A 23,563-nucleotide genomic window follows, 5' to 3' on the forward strand; every position below is an offset into this window, starting at 1 on the left:
GCGCAATGTGGCCTGGTTTCCCACAGGAATGGCAAGTTGCGTCTTTAAATCGACACTGATCTGGGCTGTGATTTGACCTTCCACAGCGGTAGCATGAAGCTGAAGATTGGGAGCGTGATTTCACATTAAATTTGTGAACAGTAGAATCAGGTTTTAACTGCTGACGAAGCTCAACTGCATCCTTAGCAGCTGTTTCCATTGCAGTGGCCATTTCCAAGGCTTTGTTTAGTGTTAGTTTTGCCTCAGCGAGCAGTCGCTTCTGGATACTCCCTGCCCGTAACCCACACACAAATCGGTCACGGAGGGCATCATTCAAATAGTCACCAAAATTGCAATGTTCAGCAAACCGTCGAAGTTGAGCGAGGTAAGTACTGACGCTCTCACCCTCAAGTTGTTCTCGCTTGTGGAAACGAAAACGTTCAGCGATGACAAGTGGCTTGGGTGACAAGTGTTGTGTTAAAATTTCAACTAACTCCTTGTATGTCTTTGTGGATGGCTTGTTTGGCGTAGTTAAATTTTTCAAGAGCCCATACGTCTTTGGTCCAATAAGGCTGATAAGTGCAGGCACTTTCTTGGCTGCTGGGATTGAGTTCACATCAAAATATTGTTCAAGCCTTTCAATATATGTGGGCCAGTCTTCCTCTGTCCCATCAAAGGGATCAATTCTGCCAATCATTGATGAAGCCATGATCTAGAATGGTAGCTCAAGTTCACAGAATTACATGTAACAGCAATCGGCAATGCGTACGCCACACGAGTAGAGATGAACTGTCAGATTCAGTCTATGTGTATATGTACATACCCTCACTGGTGTTGTAAAACGGATCAAGATTCACTCCAAATTTCCACATTTTATGCAGCTACCCTGGCGAATTTGTACATTAAATTTGTACTCTTAAGATCACAATACTTAGATCTTTAACATAGCAGGCTAATAATCCCATCCTCGTCGCCATGTTGTGGTGTATTTACGTGGAGAAATACTTAAGTGTCAGAGTAGCCTAGCACACAATAGCTGCCATTTTGAGAAGTGGTTTATTCACATAACCTTTGACCTGTATACATACATGGACTGTGCACTACATATCTATATATTCATGAGCCGTTCATAAAGTAGTGCCACAGTGATACATTACAGGCTCACTTCCGGTTGACCCGGAAGTAAAGGTCAACATGGGGTCAAAGTTGTTTCAAACTAATCTTGAATGCCCAAGGAGTCTATAACTGAACAAAAATTGATAATCTGTTGTATAGTTCTTGAGATATGGTCCCACTTCCGGTTGACCAGGAAGTATGGGTCAACTTGAGGTCACGGTTTTTTAAAGTTAATATTTTATGCCTAAGGAGTTTATAACTGAAAATATTTTGAAAATCTGCTGTATAGTTCTTGAGATATGGTGACACTTACGGTTGACGCGGAAGTAGAGGTCAACTTGAGGTCACTTGAGGTTTTGTCAAATTAATCTCCAACCCCCAAGGAGTCTTTAAGAACAAACAGTTGAAAAGTCGGCCGTGAAGTTCTTGAGATATGATGCTGCAAAGATTTCCTAATTAATATGCAAATGAGGGTCACTGGTGGTTAATTAATAAATAATCTTAATATGTTTTATGATAGGAATTAAGCTAAACATCCTAACGCTTCCATTTGATATTATTTTACGTGTTTAAAAACACATATTAATTTGTAAGATACTCCTTTATTTTCCTACTCCTGCCGATAGGGGGCGCTCTTATAAGACATTTCAATTGCACGACTTCTGCACCGTAATGTCTGTATCTGACTCTGTATTTGTATGTGTACGTCGCAGAGACCAAAACTGTCATAAAATGTCAAGCTATAATTTCCCCTATAGAACACGGCCCAGTTTTATGGCTCTGTCTGCTTCAACCAAACTCTGCCCATTTATTATACAACCACCATTCTTCGCTTACTTTGCAGGCGCTGAAATATCTGTGCAACTAGTTCAAAGCAAAGATTACATATGATAAGTTTCACCGCGTACAAGCAAAAATATCCCTGCTAAGCTGTGAAATATGCTTTATGTAAGCGATAATATCCGCGCTTCTGATGTGTCAATTCTTTGCTTACGCAGTGAAGCAGAGTCAAATTGGACCAGTTTCACAAGATTTCCCATCATGTACTAACAATCTTTTTTGACTTTACATGTTTGAAGTGTAGGCCTTACCAAACCTACTCACAGGGCAAAATTACATGGTTCTTATGACCACCAAAGTCTGCGCTTACGATCACCATTTTCCGCTTACTGTGATGTGCAAGCTTGGAAAATAATGTGCGAGCTTGGAAGCACACAAACAAAAGAAATCCCTGCTATAAGCAGTCTATTTCGCTTGACGTAAGCGTAAAAATCAATGCTTCAGCAGATTACTGAATCTTTTTTCATTAAGCAAGTTCCCATCATGACTCGACTAGTCGAAATAAAATACAGATTCTCAAGATTTGTGCCGCTATGTGCCGTAAAGACAATATTAATTATGTTGCGAATGGGTGACTAGTGAATTTTACTACTCGACTAGTCGCACCTCAAACCTGACTACGACACTTGTCGAGATAAAATACGGATTCTCAAGATTTGTACCGCTATGTGCCGCAAGGGCAATATTAATTATGTTGCGAATGGGTGTGACTAGTGAAATTTACTACTCGCCTAGTCGTACCTCAAACCTAACTACGACACTTGTCGAGATAAAGTGCGGATTCTCAAGATTTGTGCCGCTATTCCGCAAGGGCAATATAAACTAGACATTAGGTGTTTGTGAACAAACACAAAGCTGTTCCGTGTTGTGTAGTTCTTGAGATATGGGGGTCACAAAGTTTATTTTAAATGCCTGAGGAGTCTATAAGAGTAACAAGTTTGAAAATCGGTTGTGTAGTTCTTAAGATATGGTCTCACTTCCGGTTGACCAGGAATATAGGTCAAATTGGGGACACGGTTGTTCTAATTTTATTTTTGATGCCTAAGGAGTCTAAAACTGAAAAAGATTGAAAATCGGTTGTGTAGTTCTTAAGATATGGTCCAACTTCCGGTTGACCCGGAAGTAAAGGTCAACATGGCGTCACGGCTAGCCAATGCGAATGTCCAATGTCAAAGGAGTTAATAACCAAAACAAAATTGAAAATCGGTTATGTAGTTCTTGAAATAAGGTCCCACTTCCGGTTGACCCGGAAGGAAAGGTCAACGTGGGGGTCATGGTTTTCAAAGTTAATATTTAATGCCTAAGGTGTCTATAACTGAAAAAGTTTAAAAATCGGTTGTGTACTTATTGAGAAATGATCTCACTTCCGGTTGACCCGGAAATAAAGGTCAACATAAGGTCACAGTTTTCTAAGTTAATGTTTAATGTCTAAGTAGTCTATTACTGAAAAAAGTTTGAAAATCGGTTGTGTAGTTCTTGACAAATGGTCCTACTTCCGGTTGACCCGGAAGAAGAGGTCAAAATGCAGTCACGGATTTTCCCCAACAAAATTTAATGCCTAAGGAGTCTATAACTGAAGAAAAAAATTAAATCGGTTGTGTAACTCTTGAAATATGGTCTCACTTCTGGTTGACCCGGAAGTAGAGGTCAAATCGGGGTCACGGTTATCCAATGCAAATCTATCATGCCTAAGGAGTCTATTACTGAAAACAACTTTGAATTCGGCCGTTCACTTCTTGAGATATAGTGCTGCAAAGAAAAACTCATTAAAGCTTCTAATTACCATAAATTATCACGTGATGACGTCACAGTTTTAAAATTGTGTTTTTCATACTAACAAATTTCATAAGGTACACGATGGTGTGTAACTTACCCCAATCCAATGCCTTTTAAAAAAACCTATTAGAACGTACATCATTTTAACGAAAACCCTGAACCATCGTAGGATTCCAATGTATGCCTATTGGTTGTGTACAAATCCAATGGAGTATGTCCACCACACGGTTAGGAAAAAAAATAAACTGCGCCAATAAAGTATCTAAACACTTACAAATAGTCAGATTTATCGGAACCTGAATTAGTATGCCAAAGAATAATTATTCATTTCTATTCACCGTTAATTTCTGCACATTTTGACACATCTTGTGTTGCGCTACGATGTTGTTTAGTGGATTTATGGACACTTGAGTGGCTTAAGGTCGAATTTCAAAAGTTGCAAAAGCCTCTATTCACCCCAATTCCAGAAGGGAACTCACATAAGCATCACACTCAGACAAAATCAAGACAAAAGACACAAACTCGTTTCGTTTACTTGACCATGAAATTTATGGCCGTATCTTTAACTCTAAAACTGCTGATATCCTGTCCTCAATACTTGGTGTGTCCTCCATCACTGTTAACGGCAAGGAGTCGTCTTCTCATACTCCAAACGAGACATCTGATCTGTCCCTGGTCAATCCCCTGCCATTTCCTGATCAGGATGCGTCGCAATCCCTCGAGAGTGGTGTCAGGCTTGATGGACTTGTTCACTTTCTACTGCTGCAGAAGCCACACTCGGGCGGCCACTCCTTGGCAGGTTGTCCACATTTCCCTGAGCTTGGTAGCCATTCCACCATTTTACTGACCGTCGCTGGTGACGTTCCAACTTGATGAGCTGCAGCTCGAATCGACATACCGGCTTCTATCAAACCAACGATCCGTCCTCTTTCCTGTTTGGTCAGTTGAGCCATCTTTCCTGTTATCTTGAAACACCTTTCCCTGTCTTACCATAATCAGGGATTCTGGCTCTTAACCCATTTTGTTGTATGCCTCCCATCTTTGACCCCTTTGCTTGGTTACTGACAATTATTGCTGATGTTCATCGCAACCGATTTATCCAAAACGCGACAAACAAATCATTTATAAAGGGCGGGCAAAAGAAACGCTGATCTTACTCGTCACAATACAACGATTTAGCTTGAATAGGGGCTTTTGCAACTTTTGAAATTCGACCTTAAGCCACTCAAGTGCCCAGAAATCCACCAAACAACATCGTAGCGCAACACAAGATGTGTCAAAATGTGCAGAAATTAACGGTGAATAGAAATGAATAATTATTTTTTGGCATACTATTTCAGGTTCCGATATATCTGACCATTTGTAAGTGTTTAGATACTTTATTGGCGCAGTTTACATCGATGCCATCATCAGGACAGCGTGGTAGACTCCCCTCAAGTAAGTCCTCAATGCAAACAGGTCCACACTGTATTGCAACCACCCATAGAGACAGTGTACAACCACATGAAAGCAAATGCACGCAGTTTAGTGACTACATCCAGAAGTACTACGTTGTACCGATGACGGCAAGATTTTAATTTATTCGTTAATGATAGACGTCCCTTGATTGGTTTTAATGAACGGAAACCATTATTTTTAGAATCAGTGTATTTTTGGACACAAAATATCAAATTCAGGAAACAAACAGATAAATAATTTTGAAGTTATTAAGTTTTTGACCATTTAAATGTTGACATTTGAAGAGCCATTGTGTTTGTGCACAGACACAAAACGTGCAATACATGACGTCATGGTGATGTCGTCCGGATTTTAAGGCCATGGAATAGTTATACAGTACCCACAAAGTACAAAATTGAAGAAAAAAATTGCGATCGGACGTATAGTTTGTGAGATATGGCAATCTAAAGATTGGCTAATTAAATATTCATGTCGTTATAACTTAGTTAATTAATTATTTAATTTATGCAAATTACATTTAACTACAACTTCAAGACCTTAGCTTTAATATGATATATGGTCTGACTCTTTTGTACTAAGCTAAGTATTTTTTTTCGAATTGACAAAATGCGTGTACTAATCCAATGGCTTTTTGAGAGAAGGAAAGAATAATGATAATAATAAAAACAAATAAAAATCTTGATAAGAACAATAGCTGTTCCGACTGAAAGTTCGGAACAGCTAATAAAAACAAATAAAAATCTTGATAAGAACAATAGCTGTTCCGACTGAAAGTTCGGAACAGCTAATTATGTTGCGAATAGTAGTAAGCAACACAACTGGTTCACCAATATAGTCGGGACAAATTTTTAATTATGTTGCGAATGGATGTGACTAGTGAAATTTACTACTCGACTAGTCGCACTTCAAAACTAACTATGACACTTGTCGAGATAAAGTACGGATTCTCAAGATTTGTGCCGCTATGCCGCAAGGGCAATATTAATTATGTTGCGAATATTAGTAACCAACACAACTGGTTCACCAAACAGGTAGTCGGGACAAATTTTGTAGTCGATGTGTGGACACGATTATAACGGAGTAGAGAAAAACAGTAGTCGCGACTCAAATAATAACTTGTAGTCGCGAGTTTAACACTAAAGCACACTAGTCGCCCCTGCGTACTTTTGTCTCAAGTAAAGCACGGTTTTTCCTGCGAACGCAAATCAAATTTTTAAGTCACTGTTTTCGCAGTGAAAGTTTCGCAGGAGTTGAGCACAATTAGTCAACTGTAGCAAACTTTTTGATGCGAATTGTGACGTGAAGAACACATTCCATGCTAAGCTGTAAAATACGCTTAGCGTAAGCACAGTTCCCTGATTACGTAAGCGCTGCGATTCTTTCCTTTAAAAGCCATTGGCCCAGGACCAAACTACATAATAGCTTTTTACACAAAAAGCAGCTTAACGAATGCCTCATGTTCAAGTTGTGAATCCAGGTGTTCTGCTCAATTTCTGCAATTTTGTAAAGCAAAATGTTTTGCCTGTTTATTATAAGCAGCTCTATAAAACTGAGCCACTCAACCACCAGAGAAACGATCAGCATAATAAAATCTCTGCTTTTGTATTCCTGTCAAGGAGTTTTTGTTTGTCGATCGTGGTCTAGTTTCCGAAAGTAACGCGAAACACTGGAATTAGTTTAGGCAATTGGTCCTCGGCGCAAACAAGGTGACTTTACCCGTAAATCATTCCAAATCCCGGGCGGTCTATTTTCGTCGTCTACGCTCGTCGCCTGAAACGAGCCCGGTGTCATGACAAAAACTGTCCGCTGGCAATAAGTGTCCGCTCATTAGCTTATTGTGTTCTGATTGGTCAAGCGTCCACGACGTCACATTGCTTATGGAAGCTTGCTAAATAGTGTCCGCGGTTAGCGTGCATCATCATAGCGTGCCTTTTTAACCTTTTAGTTTTAGTTTTATTTATTATTTTTTTGTAACGCTTTCCTGCTTGTGTTTGAATATAATATTCGTATTATTTATGATCATTTGGCACTTTCACAATTCGTACTTTTAACCTTCACTTTTTAATTACTTATTAAGTAAAATAGTAAATACTAACCATGACATACTTTTGACGGTCTTGTCTTTACTTGAACGCTTTCTTCGTTGTATTTTATTGTAAATAATTCGTAAGAACATTTTAGCACTTTCACAATTCGTACTTTTTAAACCTGCACTGTTTTCATGATAAGATACTAATCTTGACATACTTTTGAGTGTTCTGTTCGTTTATTTTTGGGGGCTTGTATTTACTTTTAATATAAATCAGCACTGTGCAGCACGGCGCCCGGACACTTTTTGTTGGGCGGACACTATTTGTCACGTAATACATGCCAAATAGTGTCCAGGGTCTACTGCGCATGCTCAGCGGACACTTATTGCAAAGATTATTTTTCTTGAGACGGCTGAGAAGCTTCCATGTCAGTCAGCCACTTCTGTTGAAGTTCTACCGAGCGGTGATTGAGAGTGATCGTTTGGTGGGGCAATGCAACAGCCGATGACCGGAAGCGTATCAGCCGGATCGTTCGCACCGCTAGTAAAATCATAGGTTGCCAACTTCCATCACTTGATGAACTGTATCTCTCTCGAGTTAAAAAACGAGCCCTCTCTATAGTAGATGACCAGTTTCACCCAGCACATTCCCTCTTTCAGCCCATGCGGTCTAAGAATCGTTTCCGTTCAATTAAACCTGGATCCAACCGTACTTTGCAGAGTTTTTATCCAACTAACCATGACATACTTTTGACGGTCTTGTCTTTACTTGAACGCTTTCTTCGTTGTATTTTATTGTAAATAATTCGTAAGAACATTTTAGCACTTTCACAATTCGTACTTTTTAAACCTGCACTGTTTTCATGATAAGATACTAATCTTGACATACTTTTGAGTGTTCTGTTCGTTTATTTTTGGGGGCTTGTATTTACTTTTAATATAAATCAGCACTGTGCAGCACGGCGCCCGGACACTTTTTGTTGGGCGGACACTATTTGTCACGTAATACATGCCAAATAGTGTCCAGGGTCTACTGCGCATGCTCAGCGGACACTTATTGCAAAGATTATTTTTCTTGAGACGGCTGAGAAGCTTCCATGTCAGTCAGCCACTTCTGTTGAAGTTCTACCGAGCGGTGATTGAGAGTGATCGTTTGGTGGGGCAATGCAACAGCCGATGACCGGAAGCGTATCAGCCGGATCGTTCGCACCGCTAGTAAAATCATAGGTTGCCAACTTCCATCACTTGATGAACTGTATCTCTCTCGAGTTAAAAAACGAGCCCTCTCTATAGTAGATGACCAGTTTCACCCAGCACATTCCCTCTTTCAGCCCATGCGGTCTAAGAATCGTTTCCGTTCAATTAAACCTGGATCCAACCGTACTGTGCAGAGTTTTTACCCCACAGCTGTTCGTGTTCTAAATGACAGGTTTAAATCATGAATGTCTATTTCTGATTTTAATTATATCGTACTATTTTTATCTTTCGTATTTAGCCTGTATATTGTAATACTTTTCAGAGTTGTTTATATTATATTTCCATCTTGTAAATGGTTAATTTTTAGTGTAATTTGTATATAACATAATATTTTTAGACACGCAAAACCTTGTCTTTACTTGAACGCTTTCTTCGTTGTATTTTATTGTAAATAATTCGTAAGAACATTTTAGCACTTTCACAATTCGTACTTTTTAAACCTAATCTTGACATACTTTTGAGTGTTCTGTTCGTCTATTTTTTTGGCTTGTATTTACTTTTAATATAAATCAGCACTGTGCAGCACGGCGCCCGGACACTTTTTGTTGGGCGGACACTATTTGTCACGTAATACATGCCAAATAGTGTCCAGGGTCTACTGCGCATGCTCAGCGGACACTTATTGCCAGCGGACAGTTTTTGTCATGACACCGGTCAACTCGGTCCCAAACCAACTCGGTCCCAGTCATACGTTGACAGTTTTTTCACTAATTTCTCAAAAACTACAACACCACAGCAAGTAATATTTTAAGGGAAGCTTTCAACTATCATTATCTTCAAACTGTTTAAGTTTAGTGTAAATCTGTGGACACGATGGTGTGTCGTCGTCGTCAAAAACCCCTATTCAATTACGCACGTTCGTTTAAACGAAATCCCTAAACCTTCGTACTTTGTCGCGTGCAAAGTATATGGGCCCGGAATTCGGTTAGATTGTTATGGGTCCTGAACGATGGTAGGAAAACAGAATGAGTAGACTTCGTCTTAAGAAGTCACAACTCATGATAGTTACATACTGTATGGCATTTACCATAGAGAATGTTTAACAATAACATGGAAGTGACTGCATCCAGTTATATTCAAACGCGTAGACTCATCTCAAGAAGTCACAACTCATGATAGGTACATACTGTATGGCATTTACCAAAGATAATAATATTTAACAATAACATGGAAGCGACTGCATCCAGTTATATTCAAATGAAGATTACGTGGTTAATTAATTAAGATTCTTAATTTTTTTACATTTAGAGTAAAGCTTATGTTCTAAGCTACAATTTGGTATAATAAACTCACTCTTTCGTATTATGGTTTGGGAGATTAGGCTTAAAGAAATATAAAAATAAAAATCACGACAGAAACAATACCTGTTCCGACGGTAGGTCGGAACAGCTAATTAGAAAACAACATGTAAAAAGAAATAAAGCAACAAATAATACAATATATATGGATGGATAAACATAAAAATAGGTCAATAAATAAATAGACAACTTGATAAATTAACAACACAAGCAAAAAAAGGTTAGTCAAACAATCTCCTTTTCCAACATAAATACTCTTACATAAATAAATGGATGATTAAATATGAATACAGCAATCAAAACAACCAATCAATTAATAACCAAACAATAAAGTAAACCAGAAATTAGACAAGCAAATAAATAGTTAAATAAATTTAATTAAAAAAATGATTTATCTATCTATCCACCCATTCATTTATAATGTGACGGCTCTGTGCAGGATAGTGAAACAGCGCCCTCAAGAGTCCGGAGGCGACGGCGACGGCCGACGGCGACGGCCGACGGCGACGGCCGACGGCGACGGCCGACGGCGACGGCCGACGGCGACGGCCGACGGCGACGGCCGACGGCGACGGCCGACGGCGACGGCCGACGGCGACGGCCGACGGCAACATCATCTAACCCTACTATAACATCAGCCTTACATGTCCGTAAGGCACAATGAGGTGCCGGGTGAAATCCACTTAATGCCTCCAGCCCTCCACATAGGGGATTGTTGGTTGCCATTGCCGATGATGATACACCTCGCGAAGCAGTCAATGGAAAGAAAGATATGTAACTATATAAACTAAGACCAGCCAAAATGCTCTCTCAATGTAAAATAGAATGAAAAACACTCGTTTTGTCCGCCAATACCACTATCAAAAAGAGCCATATGGCGGAAAACGGATACTTTTAACTCGATTTAGAGTTAAGTTTTTTTCAATTTCACTCAGAAAGAGTGATACAGATTGACTTTCACTCTCAACAGAGCGAAAATACCACCACTCGGACAAGAGAATGAAATTTTCACTCTTTTACATTTAGAGAGTAAAATTGCCACATGTACAATATGTGACTGGTTTCCTGTTCATCGTTTGCTTATATAGCAGCAATTGTTAAGCAATATTATGTTTAAGCTGCAAAAAATGTGCCCATTGAATACCATAAATTTCCGGATTTTTAGTGGTGAAATTTTGCTGGTCTTTTGTATGATTTTCAGCCCTTTGTATAATATAATCCACGTATTCTGTAAGTGGAGGAGTTGGCTCCAACAAAGTCAAACACAAGTTTGTCAACTGCCTCCTCAAATAACACACAGGTATAACATTTTCAAAACTGGTATTGATCAAAACTAAACGAGGAAAAATAATACTTTTTAAAAAAGTGTAGCCCAAACCACAGACGAATTACCCTAAACTTAACCCAGTCAGTATGGTTTTTCAAAGGCATAATCCCGTTTGACATCCGACACATTGTCAGATAAAAGGGAGATTTTTTAGATTAGTCAGATGTTCTTGATCTTTAGCTGGGAGATAACCAAATCCTTGCATCATTTGAGAACAGGTTCCAACTTCCTCAATGGTTTTAACAGTTGGGAAACTGAGACTAGAGCGCCAAGATTGGTAGGGCCCCCCCCCCAAAAAAAAAAAAAAAAAAAAAAAAAAAAAAAAAAAAAACAAAACGTTTATACATGTTGCTATTCAAGGCCAGAAGAAGGAGTAGTAGTCTGATATAACAAAACAGAAAGTCAATAATCAATAATGTGAATTTGTAAGCGGAAAATGACACAATACGGCTCTTTCCAACTGTATTGTGTATCCTCATAATATTATAATATAATAAGCCCTTATGCATATATATATATATATTTTTAAATTGATTATTGAGGTTTTGCAGCTACGCGGAGGTGTTGTAATGATCCCAATCGACACGTGATGCTAAGTGACAGCAACACCTGCAGTGGTTTATTTATAATGTGCGTGTTGGGGGTAGGATAATGAATGAGGCGGTTTAGGTGCACTTGGTTTATTTACACAATACAACAACTGCAATACAATCTGTTGCCTAAATAAAGTTCAGATATAAGCGTTCAAAAACGTTAAACCAAACTATTATTGTATATCGTTAGCCCGTAAATATTTTTTGGTAACCTTTATTTGGCGACTGGACACACAAAATGGCGGTCGCCACACGCCCCATGTTTATTTGTCCGCTGCCACTTATTATCGCGGTTACCAACCACGGTGCGCCTCGCCCCCGCAAAAAGTTTATATTTTGGCCTTTAATGTTGTTATTTAATACCAATATACATCATAAATAATAGGCTAATGTCTTACTTATAAGAAATTCACAAACTTTTGCCAAAAAGTTGATACATCATTTTGCTACTGTGCAAGGCCTTCCATCGGCCTATGTCTCAAATTACACTCACAGGGCCCAACTTTATATAGAGCTTAGTAAACTGTCTACACAATTGCACATTAAAGACGAAGGTAGGCTAGACTAGCCAACAAACCGTGCCACCTGATCAATTTGTGACTAGTTTCCTGCTCATATTGTGCTAGCAGCAATTGTAAAGCAACAATCTGTTCCAGCAGATCTATGAAATTGGTCACAGATCTGCTTCCAAAATTCTTTTGATTGGATTTTATAAACTTCCGTTATTTTAGTGGTGAAATTTTGCTGGTCTTTTGGTACATGATTTTCAGCCCTTTGTATAATATTTCATCCACTTATCCTGTAAGTGGAGGAGTTGGCTCCAACAAAGTCAAATAAAACACAAGTTTGTCAACTGCCTCCTCAAATAACACACGTGTATAACATTTTCAAAACTGATAATGATCAAAACAAAACGAGGAATAGAACCTTTTAAAACGTGTAGCCCAAACCACAAAGAAATTTCCCTAAACTTTAACTCAGTCAGTATGGTTTGTCAAAGGCGTATATATCCCGTTTGACATGATCCGGCACATTGTCAGATAAAATGGAGATTTTTAGATTAGTCAGATGTTCTTGATCTTTAGCTGGGAGCCAAATCTTTGCATCATTTGAGAACAGGTTCCAACTTCCTCAATGGTTTTAACAGTTGGGAAACTGAGTCTAGAGCGCCAAGATTGGTAGACTTGACTTGACACTCGTGAGGTGGAGTAAGTCCCGGCTACGTGAGCACTCGTGTGTTCTTGAATCCACCTGGACACGTTTCTAGGAACAGCACCAAGACCGGTGAAATTATAGATGCGTCGAGCCTCTTCGTGTGGATCCAAAGAGACATCCTCGTACCTCAGAAGCAAATAGTTGTCTTGGAATTTGGGCATGTTGGTCCCCACGTCCGTGTTGTGCAAATTGTTCCGACAGTAATTGATAAGTGATGCCTTTGTGTCGTCCGTAAATTTTTCTAATGTGTCTGCCGTTTTCTTACCTTCGTTCAAGGCAAGCACACGAGAAGCGATCATCCCTCTCGGATCACGAACGAGATGAATCACTTTCAGATTGACCGTCTTGTCTTTGATCAACGGTAACAGACTTCCAATATCAGAGATACGAATTGATTTGATCGCAACTTTCTTCAAATCCATACATGTGCGCATGAAATGTTGAGGTGTCGTTTTCCCACACTGTACCTTTTTTTTAGACGAAATATCTGGCTTGGAGCAAAGCAGTTTGTACATATCCGGGGCTTTCTGTAACAAACTTCCCGGGACCAGCGTCGATAACCATTTTGAATAATATTCATAGCCAGTCAAGTTACACCGATAAAGGCTGTCCAACATATCAATGTAAAGCGACTGCGAGAATATATCACCTCGTTGGCGGAGGGCAGCTTGAAGGAATGTGCCGGGTTCAAATAGGTAGAAAATATCACTGTTTTGGCCGAACATTTGACCAACGAAGGAAGATCCAGTTCTCATTGATGCTAAGATGATAATCTTCACACCGCTTGGAGTGTCTTCAGTTGTCATGTGTTTGTCCTGAGTTTGAGTACAAAGCGGGAACTGTCTGGAACTCTGAAAACCAATGTGAGGAATAGGTTGGTAAGTGGTACCATCCAGCCACGCAGCACCACCAGCGAGCATGAATATTGACGCTGCCGATAAAAAGCCTGCTGCTCCAACTAGGAAAACTTTACTAACGTTTCTAGAAGCTGAGAATTGTTGAGCCATTTCAAAATCCGGTTTCAATCAAAAAAAATAAATAACTAGAATTTAGTGTTTGTAGAAACAAACACAAGGTGTTCGGATATCGTCAAGGTCAGCGTTTGAGTCAATGAAATAAGTGTTGTTAAAAATGCAAAGATGTTACGCACAGTGAATACGGGTGGGTTTTACGCACAGTGAATACGGCTGGGTTTTCGGAGTGAATAACTCGACTGCCTTGAGCAAGGCTACATGGTTCGTTGAATATAAAGGGGTTGGTTGTGGCGACAACAACATTTTTATCCTTTTGACAACCATCATATATAATGTAACTTCACGGCTGATGGTTGCACTTTGGTATTGTCACTTTTCAACTCGGCTCTACGTGCTGTCTGGTACCTTCCATACATACATTTTGTTGTGAAGATTTTAATTGTGTAAAGGCTTATAGTTTGATGAATAATATAACGAAAACAAACTTTTATCCTTTTGAACTGAATTCATGATTTATTGTCTCATTCTTCTCACGTAGCTATTTAGTAGGGTCAAAACGTGAGGCCAGTAACACTTTTTTGCAAGTACATGTACACCATGTAATGTTAGTTGGACGCAGTTTGCTAACAGCCATTTTCCTTTTTTAAATAAAATCAGTAAATTAATCATTTTGCTTGTTACATAAAATAAAATTGAAGAGGATGCCTGAACTGACTAATACAATCGGAGTTGGACGAGGTGTAGACTTGATTCAAGTCTTAGATTGTGTAATAGATGTTAAATTTGCATCGGGGATAAAGAATATTAATTTTGGTTTTTACCCATACACCGATGTGTGTTACCACTGTATACTCAGTACTTTCCCGAGTCCTGTGAAAAAATATCACAGGCATGTTACTCGGATGGGATTCGAACCCACGACCCTTGCAATTCTAGAGCAGTGTCTTACCAACTAGACTACCGAGGTTGCCCGGCAGCTAGAGGCAGTTCGAATCCTATGTTTTGGCAGCGGGTACCGCAACGATATAATAGATGTTAAATTTGCATCGGGGATAAAGAATATTAATTTTGGTTTTTACCCATACACCGATGTGTGTTAGCACTGTATACTCAGTACTTTTAGATTGTGGTTATTCTTCTGCATCCCAGGCACAAAAAACGCCCCACATTATTAGCGATCACGCGGGCCCTAACTCGCAATCTCAAATTGCAACGTGTGCAGGCTGTGTATAAGTAAACTGTTAGTCGACTTGGTGAGGCAAATTATTTCAGTAAGTGGACTTAACATTTTATCTAAGTCGACTTGGTGAGATAAATTATGTTATTAAGTCAACTGATAGTTTTGAGTAAGTCGACTTAGCAAAATAATATGTCGGTTAGTAACTGGTTCCACGAAATAAGTCGTCTTGATGAGATAACGTATGTCGGTAACTCAATATGTTGGATGGCACTCCTGGAGCTCCGTATGTGACCTTTTGCCAGTCAAAACTTATCAATGGAAAATCACGCCATGTGCACGCACATGGCACTGGCGTATAATGTGTAAACAAGTCTGAACAAGCTATAGTCGCGAGGGGTATGCTGCGTTGGGCATAAACACTTAAGCCAAGAAAATATACAAATGCTTACTTTTGAACCGTAAGACAAGTTCAAAATGGGATTATGTCTGCGATGCGTTTACGGAGTTTTGAATGATGATTCCGATGATGTATTAATTGTAAGAATTCCCTGTGTATATCAGAAGTTATGATTTTATATTAATAAAAAAAACTTTGAATGACCATCATTCAAGAACGGTTGACGTCATCATGACGTAACTTAAACGGTTTCCTCTCCTAATAAATACCTATCTATGTGTGAAGTTTCAAGTTCATACGGGTTTGGAAAAGGTGCTTTTGTTAGCGGACAAGGTATTTTTGGGTTGGCCGAACAAACTTAAAAATACACTAGAGATAAAATTTTTGTTAATTACAAAAATACGGTGTTCGGTTGGGCGTTACGTGATGACGTAGTTCAAAAACATTGAACCATAAAGATGACTTTTTCTACAACGTGTCGTTAATTTTTATAGTTAAACTTGTGTCACAGTTTTTAACGACTCCTTTTTTTCTTCACAAATGCAATATTTTTGTGTAAGATTGGCTTTAGGTTTTAATTTGCAATTTATGGAAACCCTTTTGAAATTTAGCTACCTCCGCACGGGATGATGTACACAGATTTGATAATCAACAGCGCCCTATTTTGTTGGACAAACGAGAGCTCTGTTGGGATTCCCCCCAAAACGTTTTCGCCATATGATTTGTACACATTTTAACATTGTTTTATTGTAATTTAATACCTGATGACGTAATTAGGCCTGTGGTGTCTTAAAAACACAAAGGTTCAACTATCTGTTGAGTTTCAAGGTTCAAATCGATCTCAATCTTGAGTTATGCCGTAGATCAGCTCAAAAGTTGTTTTTTTTATGAAAAAACACGAAGTCGAACTTATTCGTTGAGATACAGCGAAAAGCAAATGTCTTTTTTCAACATTAAAACCTTGTCATGACCTAATCAATGACGTCATCATTCCAAAAAATGGCGGTTTCATCTACTCACTATTGTCTATGACATAGCAAGTTTTAAGTTTGTACAAGCTTTACTTTTGTTTAAAAGCTCAAAAGTTGGGTTTTTTTTTATGTAAAATACACGAAGGCGAACTTTGACCCAGGGTAACGACCGGAAGTTAAGGTCATACGATTTTTGGCGTTAACTTTTCAAATGTTGTCCAAGTCTTTATCTATCCGATACCCAAGTATGAACATCATAGCTATTATATTCGTTGAGATACAGCGAAAAGCAAATGTCGTTTTTCAACTTTAAAAACCTTGCCATGACGTCATCAATGACGTCATCATTCCCAAAAAGTGGCGGTTTCATCTACTCACTATTGTCTATGTACATAGTAAGTTTAAGTTTGTACAAGCTTTACTTTTGTTTAAAATTGCTGGAGAAGGTTCGCAGGGAAAGAAGAACACGAGGAAAAAAAAAAAAAAACGGAACAATAACAATAGTTGTTCGGCTGTTGGCCGAACACCTAAAAAAAAAAAAAAAAAAAAAAAAAAACGAACAAAAACAAGAGGTCTTCGGACACCTTAATGAAAATCTAGATTGTTTTATTTATTTGTTTGTACTAAAGTTTTGTTTAATCCGGCAGTTTATTTTAGCAAGACCACTCCTAATTGCTTGGGCCTTATACTTTAACCATTCTGTTTTCTTTGAATGTTTTGTATTGTAACATCCATGTCTGTGCATGGAGGTAGAAATAGATTAGTTTACGTAACGTCCTTTCCTACTAAAAAAAGTTTAAAAGGGCTTATGTTATTCCAGAGATTTTTTTTCTTCAAAGTATTTAAATCAGAATAACTTGGATAGTTGTTTTAACAAATAATCAAAACAATTGATGATTATGCTAAGTTCAAGAAGTAATAGATATTGTAATACTGACGTGAATTCCGTGGGCCCAAAACGCCCTTCACCCGGGGGGAGTGGTCGATCGATGTAACGTCTCGATTCTTCTCGGTGTTTAACCAAAACATGTCCAATGTTCGTCATTTTGTACTGTTGTTTTCTCAAATAATTAAAAGTCCCATGAATCACTGAAGTAGGTGGCCATCTCAGCGAAACTTCGTCTTCAATTCCACATTGACCACTAAGCCATCAGAAGGGTAACATTTGAACAATTTGACGCCGAAGATTGAGAGGAAATCGTTTTCGCAGCGTTCTGCATAAATAGAGCTTTACAGGTCTAAATAATAGAGCTATATAGCTCTATGCATATCACGCTATGGCACAGAGTACAATAAACTTGGCAGCATGCCACCAAATAAATTATGCCTAATACACTACACGTGTACGCCACACGTGTTACGCACAACCAATGGGGAAATTTCGTAGTTCTTTATACATGAGATTATGAATTTTCAAACTCGATTTTGAACCAGTAGACGAGATCAAAATGGGATCATGTCTGCGAGGCATTTACGAAGTTTTTAACGAACTTTCCGATGATGTGTCGATTGTAACAACCCACCATGTAGATCAAAAGTTATGATTTTTTGAAATAATAAACTTTGAAAATTCATAACTCAACAATTGATGACGTCACCATAACGTAACTCAAACGGTTTGCTCTCCTAATAAATATCTAACTATGTGCGAAGTTTCAAGTTCATACGAGCTTGGGAAAAGTGTTTTTGTTAGGGGACAAAGAAGATTCAGAAGAAGAAGAAGAAGAAGTATCAATAAAAAAAAACCGAACAAAAATAAGAGGTGTTCCGGGCTGTTGGCCCGAACACCTAAAAAAAAAAACGAACAAAAACAAGAGGTCTTCGGACTCGAGTCCGAACACCTAAAAAAAACATCAACAACTGGTTTAGCGGGTTTCCCATTCAAGTACTGACCGGGCCCGAGGTTGCTTAATTTCACTGATCGGACGAGAACCGGTGTGATCGACGCAGTACGGTAGTAGTCAAAACAACAATGTATTTTTGACGAAAATACACAAAAAAATCTTATTTGAACCAGAAGACAAGGTAAAAATGGGGTCATGTCTGCGAGGCCTTTACGGAGTTTTTAACGACCTTTCCGATTATGTATCGATTGTAAGAATCCGTCACGTGGATCAAAAATAATGATTTTTTGAAATAATAAACTTTGAATTTTTATAACTCAAGAATGGATGCCGTCATCATAACCTAACTAACACATTATTCCACTCCTAATGCATATCTAACTATGTGCGAAGTTTCAAAATCATACGTGTTTGGAAAGTGTGCTTTTGTTCGAGGACAAGGGACGAAGAGAAGAAGAAGATGAAAATCTGGATTGTTTTATTTATTTGTTTGTACTAAAGTCCCATGAATCACTGAAGTAGGTGGCCATCTCAGCGAAACTTCGTCTTCAATTCCACATTGACCACTAAGCCATCAGAAGGGTAACATTTGAACAATTTGACGCCGAAGATTGAGAGGAAATCATTTTCGCAGCGTTCTGCATAAATAGAGCTATACAGCTCTAAATAATAGAGCTATATAGCTCTATGCATATCACGCTATGGCACAGAGTACAATAAACTTGGCAGCATGCCACCAAATAAATTATGCCTAATACACTACACGTGTACGACACACGTGTTACGCACAACCAATGGGGAAATTTCGTAGTTCTTTATACATGAAATTATGTATTTTCAAACTCGATTTTGAACCAGAAGACGAGATCAAAATGGGATCATGTCTGCGAGGCATTTACGGAGTTTTTAACGAACTTTCCGATGATGTGTCGATTGTAACAACCCATCATGTAGATCAAAAGTTATGATTTTTTGAAATAATAAACTTTGAAAATTAATAACTCAAGAATTGATGACGTCATCGTGACGTAACTCAAACGGTTTCTTCTCCTGATAAATATATAACTATGTGTGAAGTTAGAAGTTCATACAGGTTTGGGAAGTGTGCTTTTGTTAGAGGGCAAGGGACGGAGATGTATTTTTGAAGAAAAATATGCAATTGCAAAATTTGACCCTCCGGTACGAACGGAAGAAGGGGTCATACGATTTTGACGTTAACTTTTCAAATGTAGTCCCAGTCTTGATCTATCAGATGCGTAATTATGAATATCATAACTGTAAAATTCGAAGACATATAGCGAAAAGCAAATGGTCACTTTTTGAACCTAAAAACCTTGTAATTCGACACCTGATGACGTCATCATGACGAAACTAAAACGGTTTCATCTACTAATGAATATCTAACTATGTGTGAAGTTTCAAGTTTATGTGAGCTTAGCAAGTATGTCTTTGTTAGCGGACAAAAACCACGGAGAAGAAGACGAAGTAAAAAAAAAAACAAAAAAAAAAACCCGAACAAAAACAAGAGGTCTTCGGACTCGAGTCCGAACACCTAAAAAAAAAAAAAAAAAAAAAAAAAAATAGATATAGTGTTTGTAAAAACAAACACTAGGTGTTCGGCTGTTGTTGGGTCAGTGTTTGAATAAATGAAACAAGTATTGTAAGTATCCCGTCAAATTACAAAGAAATCAAAACCAAAGCGTTTTCTCGATGTGTAAAGATTTTATGGAAAAAGCATCAAAAAGTGTACATTTCAACCTAAAAGCCTTTAAATAATGCCTTTTCAAAGCATTTTACAGGCTCTTCCAGTTTAAAAAGGTCAACAAGTTAAGAGAAGGTCACCAACATACCCATTTTTGTGGAATACGTGAGGCCCTTTTATATGATGTATAGATTGTCAAAATAGATTTTGTGTTTGAGGACACGTGAACTGATGAATAATGGCGACTGGAGAAGAGACTAACTAACCAGAAAGGAAATGTTTGTTGAAAACGCCTTGAAAACAGACTACGTACGTAAAGCCCTTTCATATCATGTATAGATTGTCAAAATAGCTTTTGTGGTTGAGGAAATGTGAACTGATGAATAATGACGACTGGAGAAGAGACTAACTAACCGAAAGGGAAATGTTTGTTGAAAAGCCATGAAAACAGACTACGTACGTAAAGCCCTTCCATATCATGTACAGATTGTCAAAATAGCTTTTGTGGTTGAGGACATAGGAACTATGCATAATGACGACTGGAGAAAAGACTAACCGGAAAGGAAGTGTTTGTTGAAAACACCTTGAAAACAGACTACATACGTAAAGCCCTTTCATATGATGTATAGATTGTCAAAATAACTTTTGTGGTTGAGGATTTAGGAGCTTAATGCATAATGACCACTGGAGAAGAGACTAACTAACCGGAAAGGAAATGTGTGTTGAAAACGCCTTGAAAACAGACTACAAAGGAGGCTATTTATAGGAGAAGAAAAAAATAAATACAAAAATAAACAGTACAAATTTTGGTCGCCACGTGGTCTCCCATCCAAATACTGACTGGGCCCGATTTTGCCTCAGTGACCGGACGAGAACCGGTGTTATCAACGCAGTATGGTCGTAGATAAAACTAATTACTTTTGAAGAAAACTGACATTATGTTGAGAACGCCTCGAACGCAGACTAAAACGATCAAAACGTGGTGCAGAGCGTGACTATGCTCCTCAATGCACCGCATACTTACACGTGGTGACCGCAATGCACCGCATGCTTACACGTGGTGACAAAGTACATGTACATGTAATCGTAAAATCTTTACGCGCAATCAATGGGGGAATTTTGTAGTTCTTTATACATGAATTTTGATATTTTCAAGCTCTCTTTTGAGCCGGAAGACAAAATAAAAATGGGGTCATGTCTGTGAGGTGTTTACGGAGTTTTAATTGCCCTTTCCGATGATGTATGGATTGTAAAAATCCCTCATGTAGATCTAAAGTTATGATTTTTTTAAATAATAAACTTTGAATGAGTGTATCTCGTCAACTGATGACGTCATCGTGACGTAACAACGTTTACATCATCTACTGGTTATTGTCTACCTGTGTGCAAAGTTTCAACTTAATGCAAGCTTCGCAATTATGCTTTTTCTTGCGGACAATTGACAGCGAGAAGAATAAGAAAACCCCCCCCCCCCAAAAAAAAAAACTAGATATAGTGTTTGTAGAAACAAACACTAGGTGTTCGGCTATTGTTGGGTCAGTGTTTAAATCAATGCAAAAAGTGTTGTTAATAGCTCGTCAAATTGCAAAGAAATCCGAAAAGGATTTTTTTGAAAACGCCTTGAAAACAGACTACGTACGTAAAGCCCTTTTATATGATGTATAGATTGTCAAAATAGCTTTTGTGGTTGAGGACATAGGAACTTATGCATAATGACGACTGGAGAAGAGACTAACTAACCGAAAGGGAAATGTTTGTTGAAAACACCTTGAAAACAGACTACGTACGTAAAGCCCTTTCATATGATGTATAGATTGTCAAAATAGAATGTGTGGTTGAGGACATAGGAACTTATGCATAATGACGACTGGAGAAGAGACTAACTAACCGAAAGGGAAATGTTTGTTGAAAACACCTTGAAAACAGACTACGTACGTAAAGCCCTTTCATATGATGTATAGATTGTCAAAATAGCTTGTGTGGTTGAGGATATTAGGAGCTTATGCATAATGACGACTGGAGAAGAGACTAACTAACCGGGAGGGAAATCTTTGTTGAAAACGCCTTGAAAACAGACTGAAGCGAAGCTATTTATAGGAGAAAAAAAAATTAAAAACAAAAATAAATAGTACAAATTTTGGTCGCCAAGTGGTCTCCCATCCAAATACTGACTGGTCCCGATTTTGTTTAACTTTAGTGACCGGTGTTATCAACGCAGTATGGTCGTAGATAAAACCAATATTACCGTTGAAGAAAACTGACATTATGTTGAGAACGCCTCGAACGCAGACTAAAACGATCAACACGTGGTGCAGAGCGCGAAATGCTCCTCAATGCACCGCATACTTACACGTGGTGACCGCAATGCACCGCATGCTTACACGTGGTGACAAAGTACATGTACATGTAATTGTAAAATCTTTACGCGCAATCAATGGGGAATTTTGTAGTTCTTTATACATGAATTTTGAAATTTTCAACCTCTCTTTTGAGCCGGAAGACAAAATCAAAATGGGGTCATATTTGGGAGGCGTTTACGGAGTTTTTAATGCCCTTTCCGATGATGTATTGATTGTAAAAATCCCTCATGTAGATCTAAAGTTATGATTTTTTGAAATAATAAACCTTGAATGCGTGTATCTCGTCAACTGATGACGTCATCGTGACGTAACAACTTTTGCATCATCTACTGGTTATTGTCTACCTGTGTAATTTCAACTTAATGCAAGCTTCGCAACTATGCTTTTTCTTGCGGACAATCGACGAGACGAAGAATAAGAAAAACCAAAAAAAAAAAAAAACACGAACAAAATCAAAGAGTTGTTCGGTCTGTTGCCCGAACACCTAAAAAAAAACGAACAATAACAAAGAGTTGTTCGGGCTGTTACCCGAACACCTAAAAAAAAAAAAAACGAACAATAACAAAGAGTTGTTCGGGCTATTGCCCGAACACCTAAAAAAAAAAAAACCGAACAAAATCAAAGAGTTGTTCGGGCTGTTGCCCGAACACCTAAAAAAACCTAAAATTTAGTGTTTGTAGAAACAAACACAAGGTGTTCGGATATCGTCAAGGGCAGCGTTTGAGGCAATGAAATAAGTGTTGTTAAAAATGCAAAGATTTTTTTTTCTCGATGTGTCTTATGGTAATTTAGCATCAAAAGGGTTGTTGCTCAAACAACTAACAATTAAAGGAACACGTTCCCTTATGAGGCGCCAAGTGTAAACTTATTATTTAACGCAACTATTTACAACTATCTCACCAAGTCGACTTACAGAAACTAAGAAGTTGACTTAACAGCCTGAACACGCGTTGAGATGTGTGTGTATCAAACCTTGCGCACCACTATGAGAGCACTCTTTTTCCTAGTCTTTATATTGATTTTTAACTTTACGTTTGCGGGCTAAAACTAAATGTAATACTGTAATGCCCCTTTAAATGATGTTTGACCAGGCAAAGATATAAAGTAGGTTCCAACGGTTACAAAATATTAGTATGATTAGCCCGTGCTTAGCCCGCTCATGGGGGTTCCATTGTTTGTGATTAAATTTACTTCATTATCATTATGTTTGACAACTTGGACCGAGCACCTCTGGGTCAAAAGATGTT

The 23,563-nt window shown here is 38.3% G+C and overlaps 1 protein-coding gene across 1 annotated transcript; it reads right to left on the reverse strand.

The window, feature by feature from the left end:
* Positions 1–11,436: 11,436 nt before the first annotated feature.
* Positions 11,437–14,296, reverse strand: LOC139934554 (carbohydrate sulfotransferase 3-like). The gene has a single exon (XM_071928817.1). The coding sequence runs from the start codon at positions 13,893–13,895 to the stop codon at positions 12,738–12,740; it is 1,158 nt and encodes a 385-aa protein (XP_071784918.1). The 5' UTR covers positions 13,896–14,296; the 3' UTR covers positions 11,437–12,737.
* Positions 14,297–23,563: the final 9,267 nt, after the last annotated feature.

Source organism: Asterias amurensis, chromosome 1, assembly GCF_032118995.1.
Source record: "Asterias amurensis chromosome 1, ASM3211899v1".
NCBI lineage: Eukaryota > Metazoa > Echinodermata > Asteroidea > Forcipulatida > Asteriidae > Asterias > Asterias amurensis.